Here is a 21811-nt window from a genome sequence, read left to right on the forward strand (position 1 = left end):
GAGGGGGTGTGGAGGCCCATCCCAGCCCCAGCCCAGTGTCTCCCCTGCCACATCTCCCTGGGAGAGAAAAGCCAGTGAGACTTCCCGTCCTGTTGGTACTTAATTTGGGTGATTTTGTGCACATAAATACATTTTCTATTACAAATACCAAACCTGAGCTAAAACATGAAGCCAGCGAGAAAACACAACACTGTATGTGCTGTATGCGCTGTCTGGCCTTGCTTATCATGGCCAAGAACAGGGGACTGTGGACCCCTCCCCTCCCCGAGCTCTGCTCACCTTGCACCCGGGGCTGACGTTTCACAAGTGCTGGGTCCCCGGCGGCCAGTGCCTGAGGCCCTGTGGGTTCACGTGGTTCCGACCATGCTGGGGCCTCCCTGTGTCACACCGAGAAACCGTGGTGCTTGTGGGGCCGTGTGCTCCTCACTTTACCCCAGTGGGTACTTGCGTGTCATAGAACACATGTGCGTGTTTTATGTCACTAGTCACGACCAGGCCGGGGCAGGTGCGTGAGAATGGAAGGAGTCAGGAGCCGTGGCCTTGGCGCCACGGTGGGAGATCAAAGGCCGAGTTAAGAGCCGCTGTCTGTTGAAGGTGAGTTGTGAGTGCACAGAGACTTTTAAGTTTTATTCGATACTGCAGGAAATAATCCAACAGTAAATCTTGTTTACCCGTAGCTTTTGCTGTGTGCCCGTATGTCAGGAGCACACACACGCTCAGCGTGGGAAGTGAGTCAAACTGCCATCCCTTCCTGATGTATTTCGGATGCCCCCACTCCCCCCCGCCCCGAGTGAAATCACTCATCCCTGCGAGGGCGCGTGGGCTCATGGGAATGTTGCTCTAGGCAGCCAGGGCGCAGTCTGTGTGGAGCCCAGGGATCGGCTCCTCGTCCTCCGGGCTAGCAGGAAAGTCGTTTCAGTCCTGCGTTCTGACGACATGGACCACGCGTTTCTCCTCAGATTTCAAGTGCATGGAAGCTCTGGGCATGGAGTCAGGGGAGATCCATTCCGACCAGATCACGGCCTCCTCCCAGTACAGCACCAACTGGTCTGCAGAGCGCTCCCGGCTGAACTACCCCGAGAACGGGTGGACACCCGGGGAGGACTCCTACCGAGAGTGGATACAGGTATGGACGTGGTGTGGGGGCGGTGTGGACCAGGTGTGGGTACAGGTGTGGACCAGGTGTGGGTACAGGTGTGGACCAGGTGTGGGTGCTGACAAGGTGCAGGTGAAGGTATGGACCAGGTGTGGACACAGGCATGGGTGGAGGGATGAACAAGGCCCAGCACTCACAGGGCTGAGGGAGGACAGTGGAGTAGAAGCAGCTCCCAGACCAGTGCCCGCAGGACACTCACTGTAGGACCGCGGGGGCCACTGGGCTCCTACTGCACAGTTTGCATGCCGATGTGCCGCGTTGCCGCAGCGGTGAGCTCTCGCCTTCCCTGTTGCTCCCTGCTCGGATGTGCCTGCTCCCCTGCAGGCAGACCCACCAGTAGCTGTGTGCTGGCTTCTCTCCAGCTGCCAGGTTTCCTGTCTGCTCAGGGCTGGGCAGGGAGGGGAGTGAGGGGGGTGCGCCCCACAGGGGTCTCAGCAGTGCGTCTACCACGGGTGCCGTGCGGGCCGCCTGCTTTCTGTGTGTGCACGGCTTTGCCTCGTCTTCCCTGACACCCAGTTTCTGCCGTAACCAAAGGCCCACCCTGACCCCCCTCATCTGTTGGGGTCCGAGCCACCCCACCCCCAGCCATCCTGCACACTCCCACCTGACGCTCACCTGTGTTGTTTGCCTGTTTTGAACCCTCCACACCTGTCCGGGGAGCCTGGGAACAGACTGTTCAGCACGCAGGCGTCCCCGCCAGGGAGGAGCGGAGCAAGTCTGCGCTGCTGCTACGTCGGGTGACGGATTCCCGAGTGCTTCTGGGCCAGGAAACCCGGGATGATTAATCCTCTGCTCTCCACAGCTCTCGCTGTTTCAGTCTTGGGAGCATAAATAGCAGATTTTGTTTTACTTTGGAAAGGTCAATATTAGTTTAACATATACTTCAAGTGAAATGGCCTATTGCAGAGACTGAACCCGCGCTAACCTCGGAAAGATAACACTGAGAAATGTGTGCGCCGTGAGAAAAGATGGGACTTCCACCTCGGGACGGCTGAGCCCGGCTGTAGATGAAGTCAGGAGGGAAATGAATTCTCCTGTGTCAGAGTAGCTCGCGGTGGCGTGCTGTCCACGTCCCCATGCAGCCGGCGGTCTGGCGTGATTGACAGAGGTGCCTGTAGGAGAGCGTGTGTTGTGCAGAGCTAAGCGTGTTCTGCGCTAGGTCACGTGGGCAGCGTTCGGTAATGCAGGGCCCGTGGCCTCGTACACGCTCAGAATTGCAACTGCAGCAACTCTGTGCGCTCAGCACACGGAGACTAAGTGCGCGTTTGTCAGCGGGACGGGATTGTACGTCATCCCCACGATGCGAGGTTGTCACAGAAGAAAAAACCCCTCCAGCCACCCAGCCCCGTCTGTCCATCTGCTGGAGCCATCAGAGAAAACCTGAGCTCCCGCTGTCACTCCTGCTGTCCCCTGTCCCCGTCACTGGCCACTGGGTCACCTGCAGGTCTGCGCCTCATCTCAGACCAGAACCCAGGCAGAGGGCATGGCCGTCCTGAGACATGGGGACAGGAGGCGCGTGCCGAATCACAGCCGCTCTTGTGGGGCTGTGCAAGCCGCGTTTCACCCGCAGAGCAGGTCAGCTGGCCACGCTCCACCCACGGGGCCACAGGCACGTGGGCTCCCGGCGCGTGCTGGAAGCGTCCGCTGGCGGATGTTGACACAGTGACACTGTGCTATTCGTGGACTACTGACCACAGAGGGAATGCGTGTACGTGGCCTGGCCTGTGCCACGTGCTTGGTCTGCTGGTACTGTAACCCTCAGCACCGTCCAGCAGCGGCACACTGATCCCCATTGTTAACGTGCAGCTGGAGACACTGGCGCGTGCCCAAGGCCGCAGCTCACGGCCAGACTGGGCCGCAAGTCCTAGACTCCACGCCCACCCCTCGTGCCGCAGGCACACTGTCCTTGTCACTCATGTCTGGGGGAGCCGAGCCTGTCTAAGGCATCGCCACCTTTCTCACGCTTTTCCTTGGGTGCACAGGCTCTGAGCCTGGTTGGACACCAGCTGTTTCTAGACCTGGACGGCTGGACCTGTGCTCCCGGACCCTTTGAAGAGGACAGCCACAAGAACTCAGCCTCTGGCCCACCTCGAGCCCCCTGTGTTCACGGCGGGCACTGTCCTCATCCTGTCACCCACGCGGGGACAGTTCCATGTGCTCTGCTTCTCTGGGACGCCTCGGAAGACTGGGTGCCTTGCGAATGGCCCTCGAAGTCCAGCGTCCTTGAGCCTGAGCCTGCAGTCACGGGAACAGGCCCACAGGCGACCGCACCCACACAGCCTGAGTGTGCCGCCGCCATTTCTCCTCCTTTCCGGCCCTGTGTGCACAGAGTTAACCAGGCGGTGCCGGAATGGCCTTTCCTTCAAGGCAGCCCGTCTGGTGCCCATTGTCTTCTCCAGGAAATGACTGAGTGACACGGAAAGCCGCGCATCCTCACCCCGCCCCCACAAACATCCATCGCTTCCTCTGAGACCCGTGGTCTCCAGGAGCCACGCCCCGAGCAGGGAAGTCCCTGCGGAAGGCCGCCCGCCGCCGGCTCCTGCGCAGAAGCCGGGGCATCCGATGCCCCGTGAGAGCCCACTCAGTACCCTCCTCACAGATCGGCTCCTCGTTCTGTCTTTGCTTCTGGCTAAGCAACCGAGGGTTCAGATCGGAGCCTCCCTGATGCAGTGGGATCCTCACCTTTCAGGGTTCTCACGAGCCGAGCACCCGAGCCGCCAAGGCCATTGGAACCGCGCCTTTGCCCCCACCAAGGGAGCTCCGTAGCTCCTGCCACACTCGTGGCCTGCACTGCCACAGGCCCCAGGGGCACGGGCTCCGGTGCTGTTTTCTGTCTCAGACCAAATGTGCCACTCACTTCGCACAGATCACAGCGTGGCCCTTCACACACAGAGCAGGACTTAATGCGCTAATTATTCCGATGTTTTATTAATGACAGCGTTCGCCACACTGTAAACAGATTTATCCTCCCAGCTTTAATTAAAGCTCTTGGGAGTGCTCTCCTGCAACAACTGTGACTTTGCCTGATTAAAATGCCAGGAGACCCACAGGGAAGGCACAGTGCCGGGTGGGAACTGGCACCGGAGGCCAGGCACGCACCACACCCTGCAGGACCCCAGCAGTAGGGCTGGAGGAAGCGGGACGCACTGGGGTCTCACGCTGTGGGATCAGCTCTTGGCTTGCGGGGGTGACAAACGTCAGGTGTGTCCCATGCAGAGAGGCTCAGCAGAGTGATGGGGCCCAAGCCAGGGGAGCCAGAAACACGCGAGTTCCTGCCTCGGCCGTGCCCGGTGAGGGCGGCAGTGGCCTGGGAGAGATGCAGCTCTGTCTGCCTCGCAGTGACGGGTTGGTTGCCACGGCTCTGAGCTCTTGAGGCCAGTAGAATGGCACTCACTCTTGTCACCACAGTTGGCTCTATGATGGAGCAGGAGCCTGTCCTTTCTCTCCTTGGTCCTGGGCGTAGCAGCTGCAGACTTTGCCTTAGGCATGGCCTCCCAGGCCCAACCACTCGGTCATGCCCCGTGCAGACCAATGGCTGTTGCTCCCAGCAGCTTCGAGAGGCTCCACTGTGATGTGGGACCTGCACGGCCACTTGGAGTTCACCGAGCACAGCTAGGGCTGTCGGGAACACGGGGCCCAGCCGGTCCTCCTCTGAGCTCCTGGGCCCTCGGAAGTGTTACCTCCACAAAAAGCCTCGCGTGTTTTAATCCCATTGTAGGTAGGAGAGCTGAGCACTTCCTTATCTGATTGGAAGAATTTGTTACCTGGACTTCTGTTTTTAACCTTTAAAGTTAAGAGGCTCCCAAAATTGAAAATAGAAGCGGAGTAATTTATCTTGGAAATAGAAGCAGAAGTAATTTATCGTAAAGCTGTGGGCTGTCATTTATCTTAGTTCCGTGGACAATTTTCTTTCCTTCTAAGTGTTCCAGACACATCTTTGGTTCCGTGATGTGAATGTGTTGAATGTGAAGCAGGTGTGTCTCCTGCGAAGTGGCTTTTGATTTTTCATGGAGCGCCAGCCTCTAGCAGGCCTGTGATCTGTAACAGGAGACCCACACGGGTCCCCCCCTTTTTTTTTTTTTTTTCGGTGCCAACACCACGGCTCAGGCGCTGCAGTTTATTCCCCGGGGCGGGGCGGGGCAGGGTGGGCGCGGGTCAGGACTCCTCCGCGCCCCAGTCCAAGTCCTCGTCCCTGAAGCAGCTCTCGGCCTCGGCGTCCGCGTCCTTGTAGTAGTCGTCGTAGAACAGGTCGGCGCCCTTGTCGGGCGCCAGCGTGGTGGGCACCTTCACGCCGTCCCACTCCGCGTCCACCTTGGTCTCCAGCACCTGCTGCCGGATGATGTCTGTGTCCTCCCAGTCCCTCCCCTTGCTCTCCTTCCACTTCCTGTATGTCACGGACGCGTCCACGTTGGCTGGCAAGAAGGTGTTGGGCTCGTTGAGCAGAGAGATCACGCTCAGGAGGATGGTCCTCACTCTCTGTGTGGGGTTCCAGGGCTCGGAGGGCGCTCGCTCCCCACTCGGGGGGTGCAGGATGGAGATGCACACGTCCCCTGTCTCATAGATGTTCGGGTGCCACATCTTGGTCAGGAAGCGGAAGGCCGGCGGGAGTATGGGTAATCCAGGGGGAACTTGAACCGAGCCTTGAAGTAGCCGCCTTCGTAGTAGGTGTTGGGCGGCCCGAAGATGGCCACCTCCCAGTTGTGCAGGTCACCCTCGTCCACCGACGTCATGCGGAAGCCCTCGACTGGCTCCTGCAGCCCCTTGAGCTCCAGCAGCAGCGCCTTCTGCGAACTGGGCACCGTGCATTCTCGGCCCGCCCGGAACACAGAGGGGCCAGCTCGGCCCGCTGGTGCACGCCCAGGGCCTGGAACGCACACACTTCAGCGGCTGTGGGTTGCCTCGGTGCCCTGAGCAAACTGCCGAAGTCACTGTTAAATGATGCTTCAGGAGCTTGTAACGAGGGATCTGACCCAAGTGCAATGAGGCATGGAGAGGAGCGTTGGGGAAGTCAGGGGGTTGCAGCTGCTCTGCGTGCGTAATCCCAGGGATGTGTGTGTGTGTGTGTGTGTATGTGTGTGTGTGTGTGTTGGGGAGGGGGGGGGTGTTTACGGCATCAGCATCCACCTGGAAGGGACTCCGTTTGCTTTAGTAAACTCCCCCAGCTGAGCTTGCTTCCCTCGCCCGATTCCCGCGACTCGGGCACTTCCTCCAAGTACACGCTTTCCAGCCGGTCTCCCGTGTTTGGCCAGGTCTCCACCCAGGAGCCCGTGCTCTGGAAGCTTCCACAGCCGGGCACTTGGCCTGCTGCAGCCTCTGGAACCTTGGCCTCCCACCGCCCGGAAGCCACTCGGAGGGTTACCTGAGGACGGCTGAAACGCAGAGTTGGGTTGTTTCAGAAGGAGGTTGTGACGATGGGTAGCCCATCGTAGGTGATAACGACTCGGAAGCAGGGATGTTGTCATGCAGATGTTGGCGCGGTGATTGTAGCCTCCTGGGTGAAGGCCGCCACTTAACGCTGTAAGAAACGATGAGTGTGAGTGGTATTCCGTGTCTGCTCACCCTCCACAGTGCACAAGCACGTGTGGCCTTCCGTGAGCCTGGAAGACGGCTCTGATGGAACACGGCTGTGTAGACGCTGTCAAGACAAGAACTCCACCTCATGCTGCACTGCCAGGGGGCACGCGCTCGGTTTGCTGGCTGTCTTGGTTTCTTGCTGTCGACGCCAGGGTCTGTTTGGAACCTGAATTCACAGCTACATTCCGAGGTAGCTCAGCTTTATGGGTAAGACTGAAAGCTGACGCAGACGTCGTTTTCCCCAAATACCTCCTTTCGCTCTGAACATTGGGAGGTTGGGCCGTTAGCAAGACCACATAGCAAACAGATGTCAGAGCCGGGAACAGAGTCTCGGCCTCCTTGCTTCCATCAGCGGGGTCAGGCCGAGGAACGTGGGTGTGGGTCCTGCACACCAAGCGAGCAGGGGGAGCTGCAGCCTGGCCGTCGGCTGCAGGTGGGCTGTCCCCTGGTTCCCTGGCACACTGACCCGCAGCGACCTCGGCTGCTCCTCGAGCAGGGGTTCAGGTCTGGACAAACTCAGTTTGCATTGTAGGTGCTGTTTGTGCATTGTGAGATGTTGAACGCCATCCCTTGCCTCTAGCTGTAGAAGCCAGAAGTGTGAGGGCACGCATGTGCACATGTACACACGTACTGATGTACGCACACACATGCATGGATGTGTGCACTCATACACATACTCACGTACGCACACACAGGCTCTGGCCACTGAAAATACCTCCAGGTGTTGACAGTGACACTGATCACGTCAGGCTGGAGAGAAATGAGCCCTGACACCAGGAGTCTCTCCAAGTAATCAGACCGGCTGGACTCTTGAAGGACAAAGCCGCCTGTGGCTTGGCTACCTTTGAACACATTATTGGAACAGAGCCATAGTTCTTTGTTTTCCCAAAATAGAGATTATTTGTTTACCTGACACAGGAAAGCAGCGGCATCTCAGCCCTCCTTGTTTGTTTGTCTTGAGTTGCGCTATGTTTAGCTTTTACAAGTGAGCTGTTTGCAGCTAACCGAGTACAGATGCTGTCTTAGGCGACGGCACTGTCGAGGCTCAGTGCAGAGAAGACTGGGAGTAGGAGAAGGAAACGGGGGATGGTGTTGGGGGCCGTCCCTGCAAGAGCCAGGCAGAAAGGGCTCCTCCACCAGGAGCCCCAGGGCACTGCTGTCGCCTGCCCAGCTGTCTCATTCATTCGTTCATTTGTTCATTTGTTTAGAGAGGCAGAGACAGGTCTTCCACCCTCAGGTTCACTCCTCAAATGCCCGCGATAGCTAGGGGCGGGCCAGGCTGAATCCAGGACACGGGAACTCCACCCAGGTCTCCCAGTGGGTGTCGGGGACCCAAGCACTTGCGCCCTCTCTGCTGCCTGCCAGGGTGTGCATCAGCGGGAAGCTGAGCTCAGGAGCCAGGCTCTCTAATGTGCTGTGTGGGTCCCTAAGTGACATCTTCACTGCTGGGCTGAAGGTAAACCCCGTGTTAGCGTGATGCTTTTGTCCCACGGCACATGCAGTGATTAGTATGGACCTGGCTGAGAGGCCATCAGCGTATCCACGGGCGGAGTCTGAGTGTCCACTTCTGGAGCCTACCTGTTCAGGGCCGTCAGTGACTGCCCAGTGTCACATCTGCGCGTTCACATCTGTTCTGTGTGAAAGGCTATCCACGCCTGCGGTATTTAAAATTTAAAGAACCTCTGTTATTATACGGCTGGGACTCCTTGGGAGGAAAATGTTAATGGAGCCCATAACATGCAGACTTTACAACAGCAGATTTAAGAATTCCTCTGGTGGGGTCTGCTGGGGTCTGTCCCAGCGGTAATGACTGCACCCTGTACAGCGCACACTGATGTCTGCGTGGGGGAGCAGTGGCCATGTGTGTGTGCGGGGAGTATCACACGTTGGCCCCAAAGCTTTGAATAACTGTCACATCATAACTGGAAAGCCCTAGGGCGAGCTCTGTCTTCAGAGCTGGTAGAACTCCCAGCTTGAAACGTTGCCAGTGCAGGAGAGGGAGGCGCACGCTCGTGTGGCCAGGACTCAGGGCCCACCTGTTCTCGTTAGTGTACCGTTTGAAGGCTTGCCTCAGAATGCATCAGTGAACAGCATCGTGTGCCAAGGCACACACAAGTGTGTGCACATGCAGTCCTGGGCATGTCACACACACGTACACACAAGTGTGGGTACACACACCCCTTCCTCCTCTCTGCCCGCCTCCCTCCCGTCATCTTTATACTCTTTCAATTCTAGGTTCCAATAGAAGAAAGTAGGTTAAATTTTAAAATGCTGTATAAACCCCAAGGGCAGTAAATGCTCTATGCTTTTGTATTTCCAACCCCAGTCGAACAGAGTGAGCATCTGAGACTAACCACACAAGTTATGACTCAGGCGTCATCACATAGGCACTTGTGCGGGGGACTTGTGCATTTTTTTCCAGTTCTCTTTGCCTCATGGGGTTAAAAATGCGTTTATGGCATTCTTCTAATTGACTTCCGTTAGGAGAGTGATGTCTTAGCCCTACCACGGTCTTATCCTTAGAGTTGGAATTCCTGACTCTCTGAACTGCGTTTTCTGAACCTAGCAAGCACGTGAAGAACCCGCCTTGGCTCAGCAAGCTCGAGGGGCCACGGGTGAAACTCCCCGGTGGTAGTGAGCTGGCCCGTGCCTTCTCTGGTCCTTGCAAGGCACTGCGATTCTCTGATTCCACTGAAATAAGCCTTCTCTGTCAGCCCATGCCTTGAGCTTGCCCAAGATGAAAATGTAACAGAGAGCAGAGCTGAATTTAAGTAGTACTGATCATCAAGGGGGCAGCACATAGCAGTTTTCCGAGTAGGATTTTTCCTGTGGGACAGATGATCATGTGCGTTGGCTTCCATGTGGAGCTCTCTGGGTCCAGAGGACTTTCGTGTGGCTCCCTGTCCCCTTGCTGCCTCCGTGTGAGCTTGCAGCAGAGAGCCCGACACTCGCCTTTCCACCTCTCCCATCTCCAGAGGGGACCGCTGTAAGGAGTGGGCCTCTGCTCTGTGGCCGTCTCACTTGAAACACCTGGCAGTCCCAAGTCCCTTCTCCCCCTGAAGAGCTCAGATCCTGGGGCGGGCATTTGGCCTGGTGGTTGGGACGCCTACATCCCACAGCCAAGGGCCTGGCTTCTTGCTAATGTGCTCTAAGGAGACAGCAGTGACGGCTCTGGTATTTGGGTCCCTGTCACTCACGTGGAGGGGCCAGGATGGAGTGCAGTTGTGGGCATTTGGGGAGTGAACCAGTGGATGGACACTTAATTTGTCTGCCTCTTCATGGAAAATGGAACCAAAAAAAGGTTGTTTTTTAAGACAATGTGTTCAATACTAAGCTTTTTATTAGCTGCATACTAATGAGAAAAGTGGAGCGGAGGGGTGGCCAGGACAGCCATCTTTTGCTTCTCAGACTTGATCTGTGTCCAAGGATGGGAGCTGTTGGTCAACCCCATCTCGGAGGCGAGAGAGACAGACCGGGCAGGTGCACAGGCCAGTGGATACAGGTGCAAGAAACTTGACACAGCTTTCCGTTCGAGGATCTTGAAAATGAAATATCAACTCTCCAGTGGGAAGTCCTCAAGATGCTGCTAAGAGGCTGGAAACCCGTGTGGGATGTGGAACCCTGATGAAAGTTCTTGGGACATTTCATGGGATACAAGGGGCTGATGGGGAAGACGGGAAAGAACTATTGTTAAGTCCCCAGCTTTACAAAACGAAGCTGCAATGTGTAGCTTCATGGTTTAGTTATTTAAACATTGTTTCAGAATCCCAGACTAGCCATTGCTGCACTTAGCAACACTGAAAGCACCTGGATTATTTCTTTAGTCTCAGTGTATATTTCTGAATAGCACGTGCATTTCTAAGGATGCTCGTTTGTAAAAAGGGAAAGGGAATTCTTGCTTTTAACATTCACCATGAAAGAAAAAAATAAGTTGATACTTCTGCCCACTTGTGGTGACTTCTCTGAAATCAACCACTATTCAGTGAGTTTTCCCCGACTGCGAGAACTGTGGACTATACCTGGTAATGACACTCTGGACGGGCTGTGTCTGCCAGGGAAAGGTCACAGGAAGGGGGAATTTTGCTCCGTCCTGGATGCGGAAACTCGGCTGCAGCAGCGCCAGTGAACCATAACCCAGCCGCTTCCTGGGTGGGGACCTCCTGACCTCCTGCTTGAGAAGAGTCTGAGTGGACGTCGCATGTCTGCATCTAGAACACTCATGTTTCTCATCCAGATTTCCTCTCAAAGTCTTTATCAAAAGTAATGCAAGCAGATTAAGAACCAGTTTGTTGCGCTGTTTGAAATCCTGGCGGTTTTACCAGACTGCTGCAGAGCGATGTGTTTCCATCCGAATTTTGCACCTGGAAGGGGAGTGGCCATGCTCGCTGCTGCAGACGGCGGGAGGGCTGTTTTAAAGTCCATGAAAGTTGTGTCACAATCTGCATTTTTCAGCAAGTTTTTGAAGCTATGTTACATGAATGGATTTCAACATTTTCTTAGACCAAAATAAACCTACCTTTCAAATCAATTTTCTACAAGCTTTTATTTGAGAGGTGGAGAGAAAGGGAGGGAAAGTTCAGCCCTCAGGTGTTCACCATGGACAGCGGTGGACCAGGGTCTCAGCTGAGAGCTGCAAACCCATCCAGGCACCCAAGTACTGGAGCAGTCACAAATGCCTCCCAGACGCACTAGCAGGAAGAGGCAGGAACCAGAGCCAGGACACGAGCCAGCTAGTTCATTCGGTGTGGAAGGTGGCACGGTGACCACGCGGCCACACCGATCAGCACAGCCATGATCGGTGGTTGAGACGAGTGTCCGGCCTTTGTCGAGAGCGGCCTCAGTAGGTGCATGTGTGAGGACCCCGGCCGAGGCCAGAAGGGGCTGCTGTCCTGTGTGCATCAAGATGTCCGTGCTCAGACTGGGGCTGAGAGGAGTCTGTGGACACGTTTTCCCCATCGTGTTGCCCAGGTTGAAAGCTTTGAGAGCAAAGGGAGCCTGCATCCACAGGGCCCAGGGACATGCCTCGTTGGCGTCTCCTGTATGAGGAGCTAGGGACCACAGAGCATGGTCAGTTTCTCCCCCCGCCCGCCTTTTCCCCGACCCACATCCACCGTGGTATTTGCTCTGTGGCCACCACAGGCTGCCTTGCTCAGGTCAAAGCTAGAGAACACCCAGATGAATTCTAATTGCCGGTGACTCTTAGAGATGAACTTTTTTAAAAAGACAAAAAAGTATTTGACAGAGTTACAGAGAAAGGGAGAGACGAAGGGACAAACAGAGATCTTCCATCTTATGGTTCACTTCCCAAATGGCCACAATGGCCAGGGCTCAGCCTTGACAAAGCCAGAAGCCAGGAGCTCTGCCTGGGTCTCCCATGTGGGTGGCAGGGACACAAGCACTTGAGCCATCACCTGCTGCTTTTCCCAGGCCATCAGCAGGGAGCAGGACCAGAAGTGGAACAGCCAAGGCACAAACTGTTCTCCCATGCGGGTGCAGGAGCCCAGGGACTTGGGCCATCTTCCACTGCTGTCCTAGGCCACAGCAGAGAGCTGGATTGGAAGTAGAGCAGCCGGGACTAGAACCGGCGCCACAGGTGGAGGATTAACCTACTGTGCCATGGTGCTGGGCCCCCAAGTAACCTTTTGGTTCTGTTTGCCAATTCTGACAACCAGAGCAGATTTTCCTGTTGAAACAGAACCTGATGAACTCCAGTGCAAAGAATGTGTCGGAACAAGAGATTTCTTACCTGGCTGCTTCCGGTTGAGAAAACAGAACAGTGAATGAGAGAGAGTCAGCGCTGTGGACCAATCATGGAGGAGCTCCTCCCAGCACCGCCTCCTTCCACCTGCGGGGACCCGGCTGGCCCTTCACTGGGGCTCACCTGTGCTGCCCGACCCTGTGTTCTCTGCCACAGGAGTGGGGCCGTGAGAGCAGCTGCCTTCCCCGACCTTCCCTGTGCTGTGACGGCTGGGTCTGTGTTCCTCTGACCTGCTGGCTCCACTCTGGAACACAGTTCCGTTCATTCACGTGGGGCGGCTCCATTACCAGCACACGTTCCAGTGGTCTGTGTCCACCCAGGAGAAAGGTTTCCCTTAATTTAACTGTGAAGACAGGATTAGTTCAGGGAATTCAGAGGAGGAGATGAAATGGTGAGATGCTTCTTGCTCTCTAGATTAAAAATATTCTTTCTTTCTTTCTTTCTTTCTTTATTTTTTTTGACAGGCAGAGTGGACAGTGAGAGAGAGAGACAGAGAGAAAGGTCTTCCCTTGCCATTGGTTCACCCTCCAATGGCCGCTGCGGCTGGCACACTGTGGCCGGCACACCGTGCTGATCCGAAGGCAGGAGCCAGGTGCTTCTCCTGGTCTCCCATGGGGTGCAGGGCCCAAGCACTTGGGCCATCCTCCACTGCACTCCCTGGCCACAGCAGAGAGCTGGCCTGGAAGAGGGGCAACCGGGACAGAATCCAGCACCCCGACCAGGACTAGAACCCGGTGTGCCGGAGCTGCAAGGCGGAGGATTAGCCTAGTGAGCCGCGGCGCCGGCCTTCTTTATTATCTTTTGCTAAAAATCACCCCTCACCACCATGTTGTATTCTCACAGCATCCCCACATCAGCACGTCTGCTCTCCAGGTGCAAGTGTCAAGTTTGAGCTGACAGACATCAGGGTAACCCCAAGTGGTTTGGTGGCCCCAGAATTAGTCAAAGGAATTTCCAGAAAGAGTATGTATCGGATTTTGTTATTGTTTGCTAGAAAATTTCTTAATTTCCTGTCTGATAATTAGGGTTTTAAACTCTGACCTGGGGGCCAGCCTGGTGTGCAGGGATCCACCCTGGCCACTGTCCTGGCTGAGACAGGGCTGTGCGGCCTTAGGGAGGCGCACACCTGACTTTGTGCATAAGGCCTTGCTGTGTGATCGCTGTGAGAACCGAGACAGGGTGTGGAGCCATTGAAGCCTCAGCACACACTGGTGCCATGGACTTTGTGCTGATAGCAGCCGGTCCAGTCACCTGCACGTGGAGAGAGAACGCTGTTACTCGCTGGAGAGGGGACAGCGCTGGGAGCTCAGGGTGGCCAGGCCCTAAGGAGTTCAGGGAGCAGTGCTGTGAACAAACCCGTGGAGCCTGGAGCATCCCGGACAGCCACAGCTCCAGCTCTGTCAGCCTGAGCCTGGCTGCAGAGGTGAGACAGCCACTCCCTGTGCATGAACTAAGCCGCCCTGTGAGGCACCAGAGACGCCCAGAGAAGCTCTGGCGTGCTCCTGCCCACACAGAGCATTTTCCTGTTCCCCGTCAGCCCTCGGTTCCATGGGCTCTGTTTTTCCAGTTTGTGCTGGTCTACCATCAGAGTGGTTGAAGCTGGGCCACGCTCCCTGGCTGGGCCTGGCTCAGTGGGCAGCGTTGTATGGAGCAAGACAAACTCAGTGTCCGCGCCATGTCAGTGGTAGCTGGCTCTGGATCCTTCCAGGGAGCAGCCGCGTTCCTGTCCTGGCTCAGAGGCTGTGTGCTGCTGTTCCACCTGCAGTGGCAAAGGCATGATGAGCCATGGGCACCTGGACCATGGCTTTGTCAGCTCCCATGGCACCAAAGCCTGGCCCTGCTGCTCTCCATCTGGGGGTGTGTTTTCTGTCACACTGAAGACAGTGCTGTGGCCAAAAGGGACATGTGTGTGGGCTGCTCCTCTGTGCAGGTGCGTGGAATGGTGTGTGTGCCAGCATGTGGGCTGTTCCTGTGTGGGGGCTGTTGCCGTGTGCAGATGTGTGGAATGGTGTATGTGCCTGCGCGTGAGCTGTTGGTGTGTGCAGGTGCATGGAGTGGTGTGTGTGCCAGCGTTATGGGCTGTTTCTGTGTGCCTCTGTGTGTGTGCAGGCCTGTGGGCTGTTGCTGTGTGCCTGTGTGTGTGTGCAGGCCTGTGGCTATTCCTGTGTGAGGGCTGTTGCTGCGTGCCTCTCTCTGCGTGTGCAGGCCTGTGCACTGTTCCCGTGTGCCTGTGTGGGCTGTTGCTGCGTGCCTCTGTGCGTGTGCAGGCCTGTGGGCTGTTCCTGTGTGGGGGCTGTTGCTGTGTGCCTGTGTGTGTGCAGGCCTGTGGGCTGTTCCTGTGTGCCTGTGTGGGCTGTTGCTGCGTGCCTCTCTCTGCGTGTGCAGGCCTGTGGGCTGTTCCTGTATGCCTGTGTGGGCTGTTTCTGTGTGCCTGTGCGTGTGCAGGCCTGTGGGCTGTTCCTGTATGCCTGTGTGGGCTGTTTCTGTGTGCCTCTGTGCGTGTGCAGGCCTGTGGGCTGTTCCTGTGTGGGGGCTGTTGCTGCGTGCCTCTCTCTGCGTGTGCAGGCCTGTGGGCTGTTCCTGTGGCTGTGTTACACAGAGTGAATCAGGAGCAGGGTCCACACCCACGCCAGGCACAGGCAAAGGTCTTCTCGTTCCCGATGGCTTCTCCCTAGGCTGGGAGACACGGTCCTTGCTTTGACGCAGGGAGAGGCTGCGGCCAGCGTCGGCATTTGTGTCTGTCAGCGAGGGTGGTAGGCAGGATCCCTTCTGTGGGTGCTATCCAGGCAGAATTCACAAGCTCATGAAAATAAATGGAGATGAAAGTAAGCCTATTTTGGTGCCCAAAAAGAAAGCACTTGAAATCCAGTTCTTCATAACATGCACCCTCTGGACCTCCTGAAGATCCACTTTGCGTGGACTTCAGCGTCGCTGTACCTAATTAAACTTCTTTTAATTCCATTCTCGACAATGTTGTTGACATCGTATAGAGCCAGGGCTGGGCCAGGCTGAAGCATTCAGCCAAGAACTCAACCAAAGCCTCACCCGTGGGTGGCCGGAATTCAAGTCCTTGCCCATGGGCAAGAAGCTGGAGTCAGGAGCCAGAGCTGGGACTGAGCCAGACCCAGCCCTCTGATGTGGGCACGGGGGTCTGAACCGCCATCTTGACCGCTGGCCCAGACCCCCACGTGCTGCCCTCCGGTTCTAACTGCAGAGGTTCAGGTCCCGGCCATATCGTTTGGTGAGCGTCTGACCCAACCCCATTGGACCTAGACGCACTGACGTTAGGGAGAAACACGCATTGTACTGTTGGGTGTCAGCGTGGTGCGTGAGAGTGTGCAGAGTTAAAGCGCAGCGAGGGGGCTCTGCACTGGGGGAGGGGCTGCTAATGCATTTCTCAGCCTTTGGGGAAGGAAAGCCCGGTGTCAGGGCCATGGGTGTTTCCTGGCTTGGGCTCGGCCCGTTCCTGCCGTTCCTTCCTCTCAGCTCAGCTCTGTCTTTGCGCAGGGTTCACGTATTTGACCACCGGGTAATTTCTTTCCTATCTAGTAACGACGTCTTACCCCTAAACAAACACAATCAGAAGAAACAGGAAAGGGCCAGGCAGGGAGTGAGGTCTGGGGATAGCTCAGATCGGCCTGGACAGCACGCACACTGGGAATTCAGTCATTTCCCACCGAGGGCCGTGTGCCGGCTGCCGGAAGAGCTCACTTCCTGCTCCCCGGGGCCTGAAGACTTCAAGGCTCCGTAGCCGCGAGGCGGATGTGCGGCCCAGCCCCACAGAAGACGCGGCGTCATGCCAGAGCGGCTGTCCTCTCTGCATCTCAGTGCCATGGTGTCCAGCCACACACACCTGTCGCACCTGTCAGCACACAGCGAGGTGCAGGGCTGCCACCTGTGTGCACAGCACCCCATCAGATGTGGGCCCCTTGGCAGTGTGGGACACACTTGCAGTGTTTTAAGTGTGGGGTTCTTTTTCTTTACCCCAAACTCGTACTGGATGTCTTGTATTTTTGTGTGCTCCTCTGATGAGCCTCTTGCAAAACAAACCCTCAGACAGAGGACCACGGCTCGCTTTGGAAAGAGATGCAGAGTGTAGTCAGCATAGGCGCTCGATAAACTGAAACCTGAAACATCCACCATGACTGTCCTGAAAAGTTCCTTTCTATCCATGCTCTGTTCCTTTTCCCCTCGAGTCTGGAAAAACCACCCAGAGGGTGGGCGCCACCTTTAAGTTCAGGGAGGGGAGATGCAGTGGTTCACTGTCCCTCCAGCTGCCTGGCCTTGCGGGAGCGGCCCCTCTGAGCTGCCTTCCTGGCTGTCCCTCTTGGCAAATCCGTGAAGCCCCGCCTTGGGGTCTGCAGGAGCAGCAGGCAGTGGCTGAGCAGTCGGGCTCTGCAGGCTGTGCCTAACCGAGCACCGTGGTTGTGGAGCAGCCAGGAAACAGGGCCCGGGAGCTGGGGAGGGGGCGGTTTGTGTTTTGCTTGGCTTTGCCACTGTTTTCTGGGAAGGGGGCACCTGTGGCTTCATGAGAAAAGCCTTGCAGAGCTGCCGTCAGATCGGGCTTGCTTTCTGGGTGCTGCAGAACCGCTCACCATGAGCCTGAGCTTGGGGTCTTCAAAGTCCCCTATAACCCGGGACATGCAGTTAGCAGAGGCAAAGCTTGACAGGGTGAATCAGGTGTACAGACGGGAGGAGACCAAACGTGGTTCTGATACGTAGAAACTAGCAGAGTTTGACTTAATCTTACCCTTGGTATTAATGATGGAAACACGGATGGGATGTGTGACAGAATTGTGCAAGTTGGGACTAGGCAGGGGCATCCCCTCACTCTGCAGATGAGGGGGGCCTGGAAGCCCAGAGGTGGTGGCACAACCGGGCCTAGGACCTTGGCGCCAGGGGCTTAGCCGGGTCCCTCCCCACACACGTCCCAAGGCTGCAGGAGCCCCTGAAGCCATCGCAGGCCTCTGGGGGAGTCTGGTCACTCCAGCTGTGGCTACTAGGATGCCCTCTGTGCACAGGCGTGGGGTGGGGCAGTGTCCGAGCAGGGGAGACGCCCTGGGAGGAGCTGCGTGATCCACCTGCCCTTAAGCTGACCCACAGGCGGCAGGGTGATGTGGGGGAGGAAGAAGCCCTACATGAAGCCAAAATGCTCCCTTGGTCCTGCTCTCCCCACGCCGGGCCAGGTCACAGGTCACAGGTCGCAGGTCTCTGAGCAGCTCTCCTGGTGTTCACACTAGTACTGGACGTTCAAGGGGGACACAGGACAGGATCAGACAAGGGCTCTGGTCCAGCCTCTGCTGTACCCAGTGCCTGAGATCCCGTTCTTGTTTCTCCGCATGTAAAACGCTGTGTGGGAGCGCACTTCAGAAGGTTCACGGGCGACAGAATAAAAAATGTCTACTTCAGCACAGAAACTTCTGAAACTTGCGCACAGTTTTTTGTAGCACACGTTTTCCGTGATCTTTCTGAAGACCCCTTTGTGTGCGATTCCCAAAACATGTTTACACCGAAGAGAACTCACATGCTGATGCCACCTCCCACGGGCTGTGTCCGAGGGCTGCCTGGAAAGCGAGTTTAACCGCGCGACGTGAACGTGAACGTGAACGTGAACGGGGATAAAGCAGGAGCACCTCACACTGGCCTTCGGCCGCCAAATCCCACCTGCCTTTCTCCAGACGGAAACAGCGGGACGAGAGGCCGTGGCGGAATCGGGCCTGCTGGTCCCAGGCAGAGGGAGGGTGGCCCTGGAGGACACGTCCCCTGGGCTCCGTGTCCTGGGGTGGCGATGACCACGTGTGTCTGTCTTGCAGGTGGACCTGGGCCTCCTGCGCTTTGTCACAGCTGTGGGGACACAGGGCGCCATTTCCAAGGAGACCAAGAAGAGGTACTTCGTGAAGACCTACAGGGTAGACGTCAGCTCCAATGGGGAGGACTGGGTCACCCTGAAGGAAGCGAATAAAGCCCTGGTGAGTGTGGCCGCCCCGTCCACCTGGCCATGCTGTGCGTGGCCTTGTGGGCACTTCCTGTGTGAAGTGAGAACTGCAATTAGAGGCTTAAATCTGACCAAGGGGACTCGTGTTCTCCATCTAGAAGGCAAGAAATTACTCAGATGTTTCCAGAAAAAGTCAATGCCAGCCACCATGGGTGGCAGAGCCGCAAGGGGCCATGGCGGATGGTAGAGCCAGGAGCAGCTGTGGGTGTTAGGAGGGGCCGCAGCAGGTAGCGGAGCCACGAGGGACCATGGCGGGTGGCAGAGCCAGGAGCGGCTATGGATGACAGGAGAGCCCACGGTGGTGACAAGAATCGGGTGGCCACAGTATGTGGAGTCAGGAGTCCCCAGGGCTTCTCGGAACATGCCTCTGTGGGGTCCGTGCCATTCTCTGAGCCCAGAGCTGTGGTTGTCTGTTTCCCCCTCATTTCTTCCATCCCATTCACGGAGTCTGTCTCCTCCTCTGCCAGAGGCTGTTTTTAAAATCAGCTTCCCTGCTGCTCTCTGGGGGCATACAAACTGATTTACAGATGCACTCGGCTGTGGTGCTGGGCATTTCACAGGCCCAGGGTCACCATGTGGCCTCCTTACTGCTCTCAGCTGGGCGGAGGGCAGCACTGGCCATACAGGCCCCTGTGCCCCACCCTGTCTGTCACTCAGAACTGAGGGCTTTACTCAGCCTGCTTATTGGAAGTTCTACTTGTCCTGATTTGCTAATCAAAGTGTTTCTGATGATTCATTCTCATTGTTTCCCCTGGATTAAAAGCCATTTCTGGAGCCAAGAAAAACAAAAGAAATTGATAAGCATAGCAGAAAAACCCAGGGGATCTGAAATTAAGCTTTGGGGAGAGGCCGGTAAATAGGGCACTGTCTCTGGGACCTAGAAAAGCCCTCTGCATGGAGGGAGAGGACCTGCTCATTCCCTGGGACCCTGGCTTAGGACAGGCAAGGTGTGAGCAGGTGCAGGGGCAGCCACTCTGTGGGTGACAGGTAGTCCAAGGCCACTGCCTGCACCTGGTGGGCATGGAGCCTGTTCACCCTTACACGTAGATTAAGTGAGCAAATGTTGACACCAGACCACATGACTGATTCTTGTTTGGGAGATTTTTAAAGACACACCTTAGTTTCAAACAAAAAAACCACAAATACTAACAATGTACCTACACATAAGAGACCAAGAAAGCATGGGGAGAACTAGGCCTGGCCCTCTGGGCCATTCCCTGTCTGTGACATTGTTCTCAGGGTGTTGGAGGGACAGCCAGAGATCTCCTGACAGCCGGAGGGTCTGACAGTGCACACAGCACTGAGAGCTGTCGCTCAACACCGGCCCCCTGCCCAGGGCTGCGGTAAAGCCCCAGAACGTGGAGATTCCACTTCCGCCTGGGGCGGGCCGTGTGCCCACAGTGGCCGGCATCCCCCTCAGGACGTGCTGCAGCCCCACACCCAGCAGAGTGGTCCCTGCTCGTAGGCAGGAACCAGATTCACGACCGGACATGCCTCCGAGTTCTCTGAATGAAATGAGTTGTTTTCCAGCTGGGAGCCCAGCAAAGCGGAGGCCCAGTTAAAGGCCGTTTGTAACTTGGCTGGGCTCTGAGCACTGGAAGGTGGCCATGCCAGTAACTGAGACAGACTAGGGTCAGTTGTGAGTGTTGAGAATGAGACCTTAGGTCAAAGGAGGGAGTCAAAGCAGAGAACGCTGCTCGCCTGGCACTGTAGCTGGGAGCACGGTGCAGGTGTCCACTCAGCCAAACCCTTCCCTGACCTGCGCTCTCCTGGGGGAGCAAACGGGAGCTGTGCGGGGACCGCCGATGGATGTAGTGATTCCCCGCCTTTGTAGATACCACAGGGGCGTCTAATCCATGCTCTCAAGGCTCTGGCCGCCCAACAACTGAGCGGACAATGAGGACAGTCCACACCGGGTACCTGGATCCCACTCCTGACCATCACCCATGTTATCAGTGCCAGCCCCATCTCGATAGACAAGCTGAAGTGGCAGATGATCTCACCGGCATCTCTGGCTGTGTCTAAGTATGAGCCCAGAGGTTAACAAGAGCCCTTCCTTCCCCACACAGATCTTCCAGGGGAACTCCAACCCCACCGATGTGGTGTTCGGCATTTTCCCCAAACCACTGATAACGCGGTTTGTTCGAATCAAGCCCCTGACCTGGGAAACCGGCATCTCCATGCGGTTTGAGGTCTACGGCTGCAAGATAACAGGTGAGTGCCGGCCAGACGCCCGCCAGCCTCGGTTTCTGCAGATGTCTGAACACAGGGAGAGGGGTTTGTACGGACGCATTCAGTTGTGTTTGGTGGTTAAGGGCGAGGACTGTGTCTTTTAAGTTTTATTTACTTACTTGAGAGGCAGAGGGACGGAAGGGGGCAGAGGGCATGTGCACAAGTGATCGATCTTCCATGCGCCGGTTCACTCCCCAAATGGCCACAAAGCCAGGAGCCTCATCTGGGTCTCCCACGTGGGTGCAGGGGCCCAAGCACTGGGACCACCTTCCGCTGCTTTCCCAGGTGTGTTAGCAGGGGCCTGGATCGCAAGTGGAGCAGCCTGGATTTGAACGGGCGCCCATGTGGGACACCGGTGCTGCCGGCTTAACCTGCTGCACCTTAGTGCTGGCCCCAGGATGCTGTGACGCCTGCCGCAAAAGCACGCCCACCAGCCTGTCTCTGGACAGCATAGTCACTGGTCAGAGCTGCGGCTGTCCCCCCGGAGGGCAGCTCTAGAGCCATGCACTTGGCATGTGCGCCGTGATCGTGGGTGTTTGGCACACCTGGCACATGGCAGGTGCTTGCTGAATGGAAGCTTTTGCAGAGGCCTGTAAGCCCCGTGGGGGCAACACCAAGGCTAAGGACCACAGCCGTCCTCTGCTCCCTGCAGGGACAAGCAGACCTCTTGAGGATAACAGCAGTGTGGGAAGTGCTCTCTGGAGCCCACAGGGTGCACCTCGGCCTCAGTGAAGGGGAGCTGAAGCGATGGCGACTTGTCCTGCCACTCACCAGCTGCCCTGGCGGTGCTGTGCAGGGTTTGTCTCCCTCGGCATCTGTTTTCACTGAATGAGTGAACCAACTAGACGTCAGTAAGTGATACTCCCTCCCTGGCCCTGAGCCCCTCAGAGCTGCTGACCAACAGGACAGCAGCATCCCTGCCCAGTGCCACGAGTGTCCATCCGTGTCACGCCAGGGTCACGTGACGCTCCCCTTTGTCGGGTGCTCAACGTCCTCTCCGAGCAGCTGGACCACAGGTCTCCCCGTGCCTGCAGCAAACTGGTCCTAGTCAGTAATCTGGATTTGAAAGCCCATAGGAAGAAGAAAAAACCCCTCA

The 21811-nt window shown here is 56.6% G+C and overlaps 1 protein-coding gene and 1 pseudogene across 2 annotated transcripts in view; one reads left to right on the plus strand and one right to left on the minus strand.

Moving 5' to 3' along the window:
• NRP1 (neuropilin 1) overlaps nucleotides 1-21811 on the plus strand; it is a 222228-nt gene that overhangs the window by 174081 nt on the left and 26336 nt on the right. For both annotated transcript variants that reach the window (XM_051833423.2, XM_051833422.2), the window contains 3 exons: nucleotides 960-1126; nucleotides 18302-18457; nucleotides 20553-20697. In XM_051833423.2, the coding sequence (XP_051689383.2) occupies nucleotides 960-1126; nucleotides 18302-18457; nucleotides 20553-20697 (468 nt within the window). The remainder of the gene's footprint in view (nucleotides 1-959; nucleotides 1127-18301; nucleotides 18458-20552; nucleotides 20698-21811) is intronic.
• LOC103352369 (ubiquitin-conjugating enzyme E2 R1 pseudogene) lies at nucleotides 5299-11523 on the minus strand (annotated as a pseudogene).

This window comes from Oryctolagus cuniculus, chromosome 13, assembly GCF_964237555.1.
Source record: "Oryctolagus cuniculus chromosome 13, mOryCun1.1, whole genome shotgun sequence".
In the NCBI taxonomy this organism is placed as follows: domain Eukaryota; kingdom Metazoa; phylum Chordata; class Mammalia; order Lagomorpha; family Leporidae; genus Oryctolagus; species Oryctolagus cuniculus.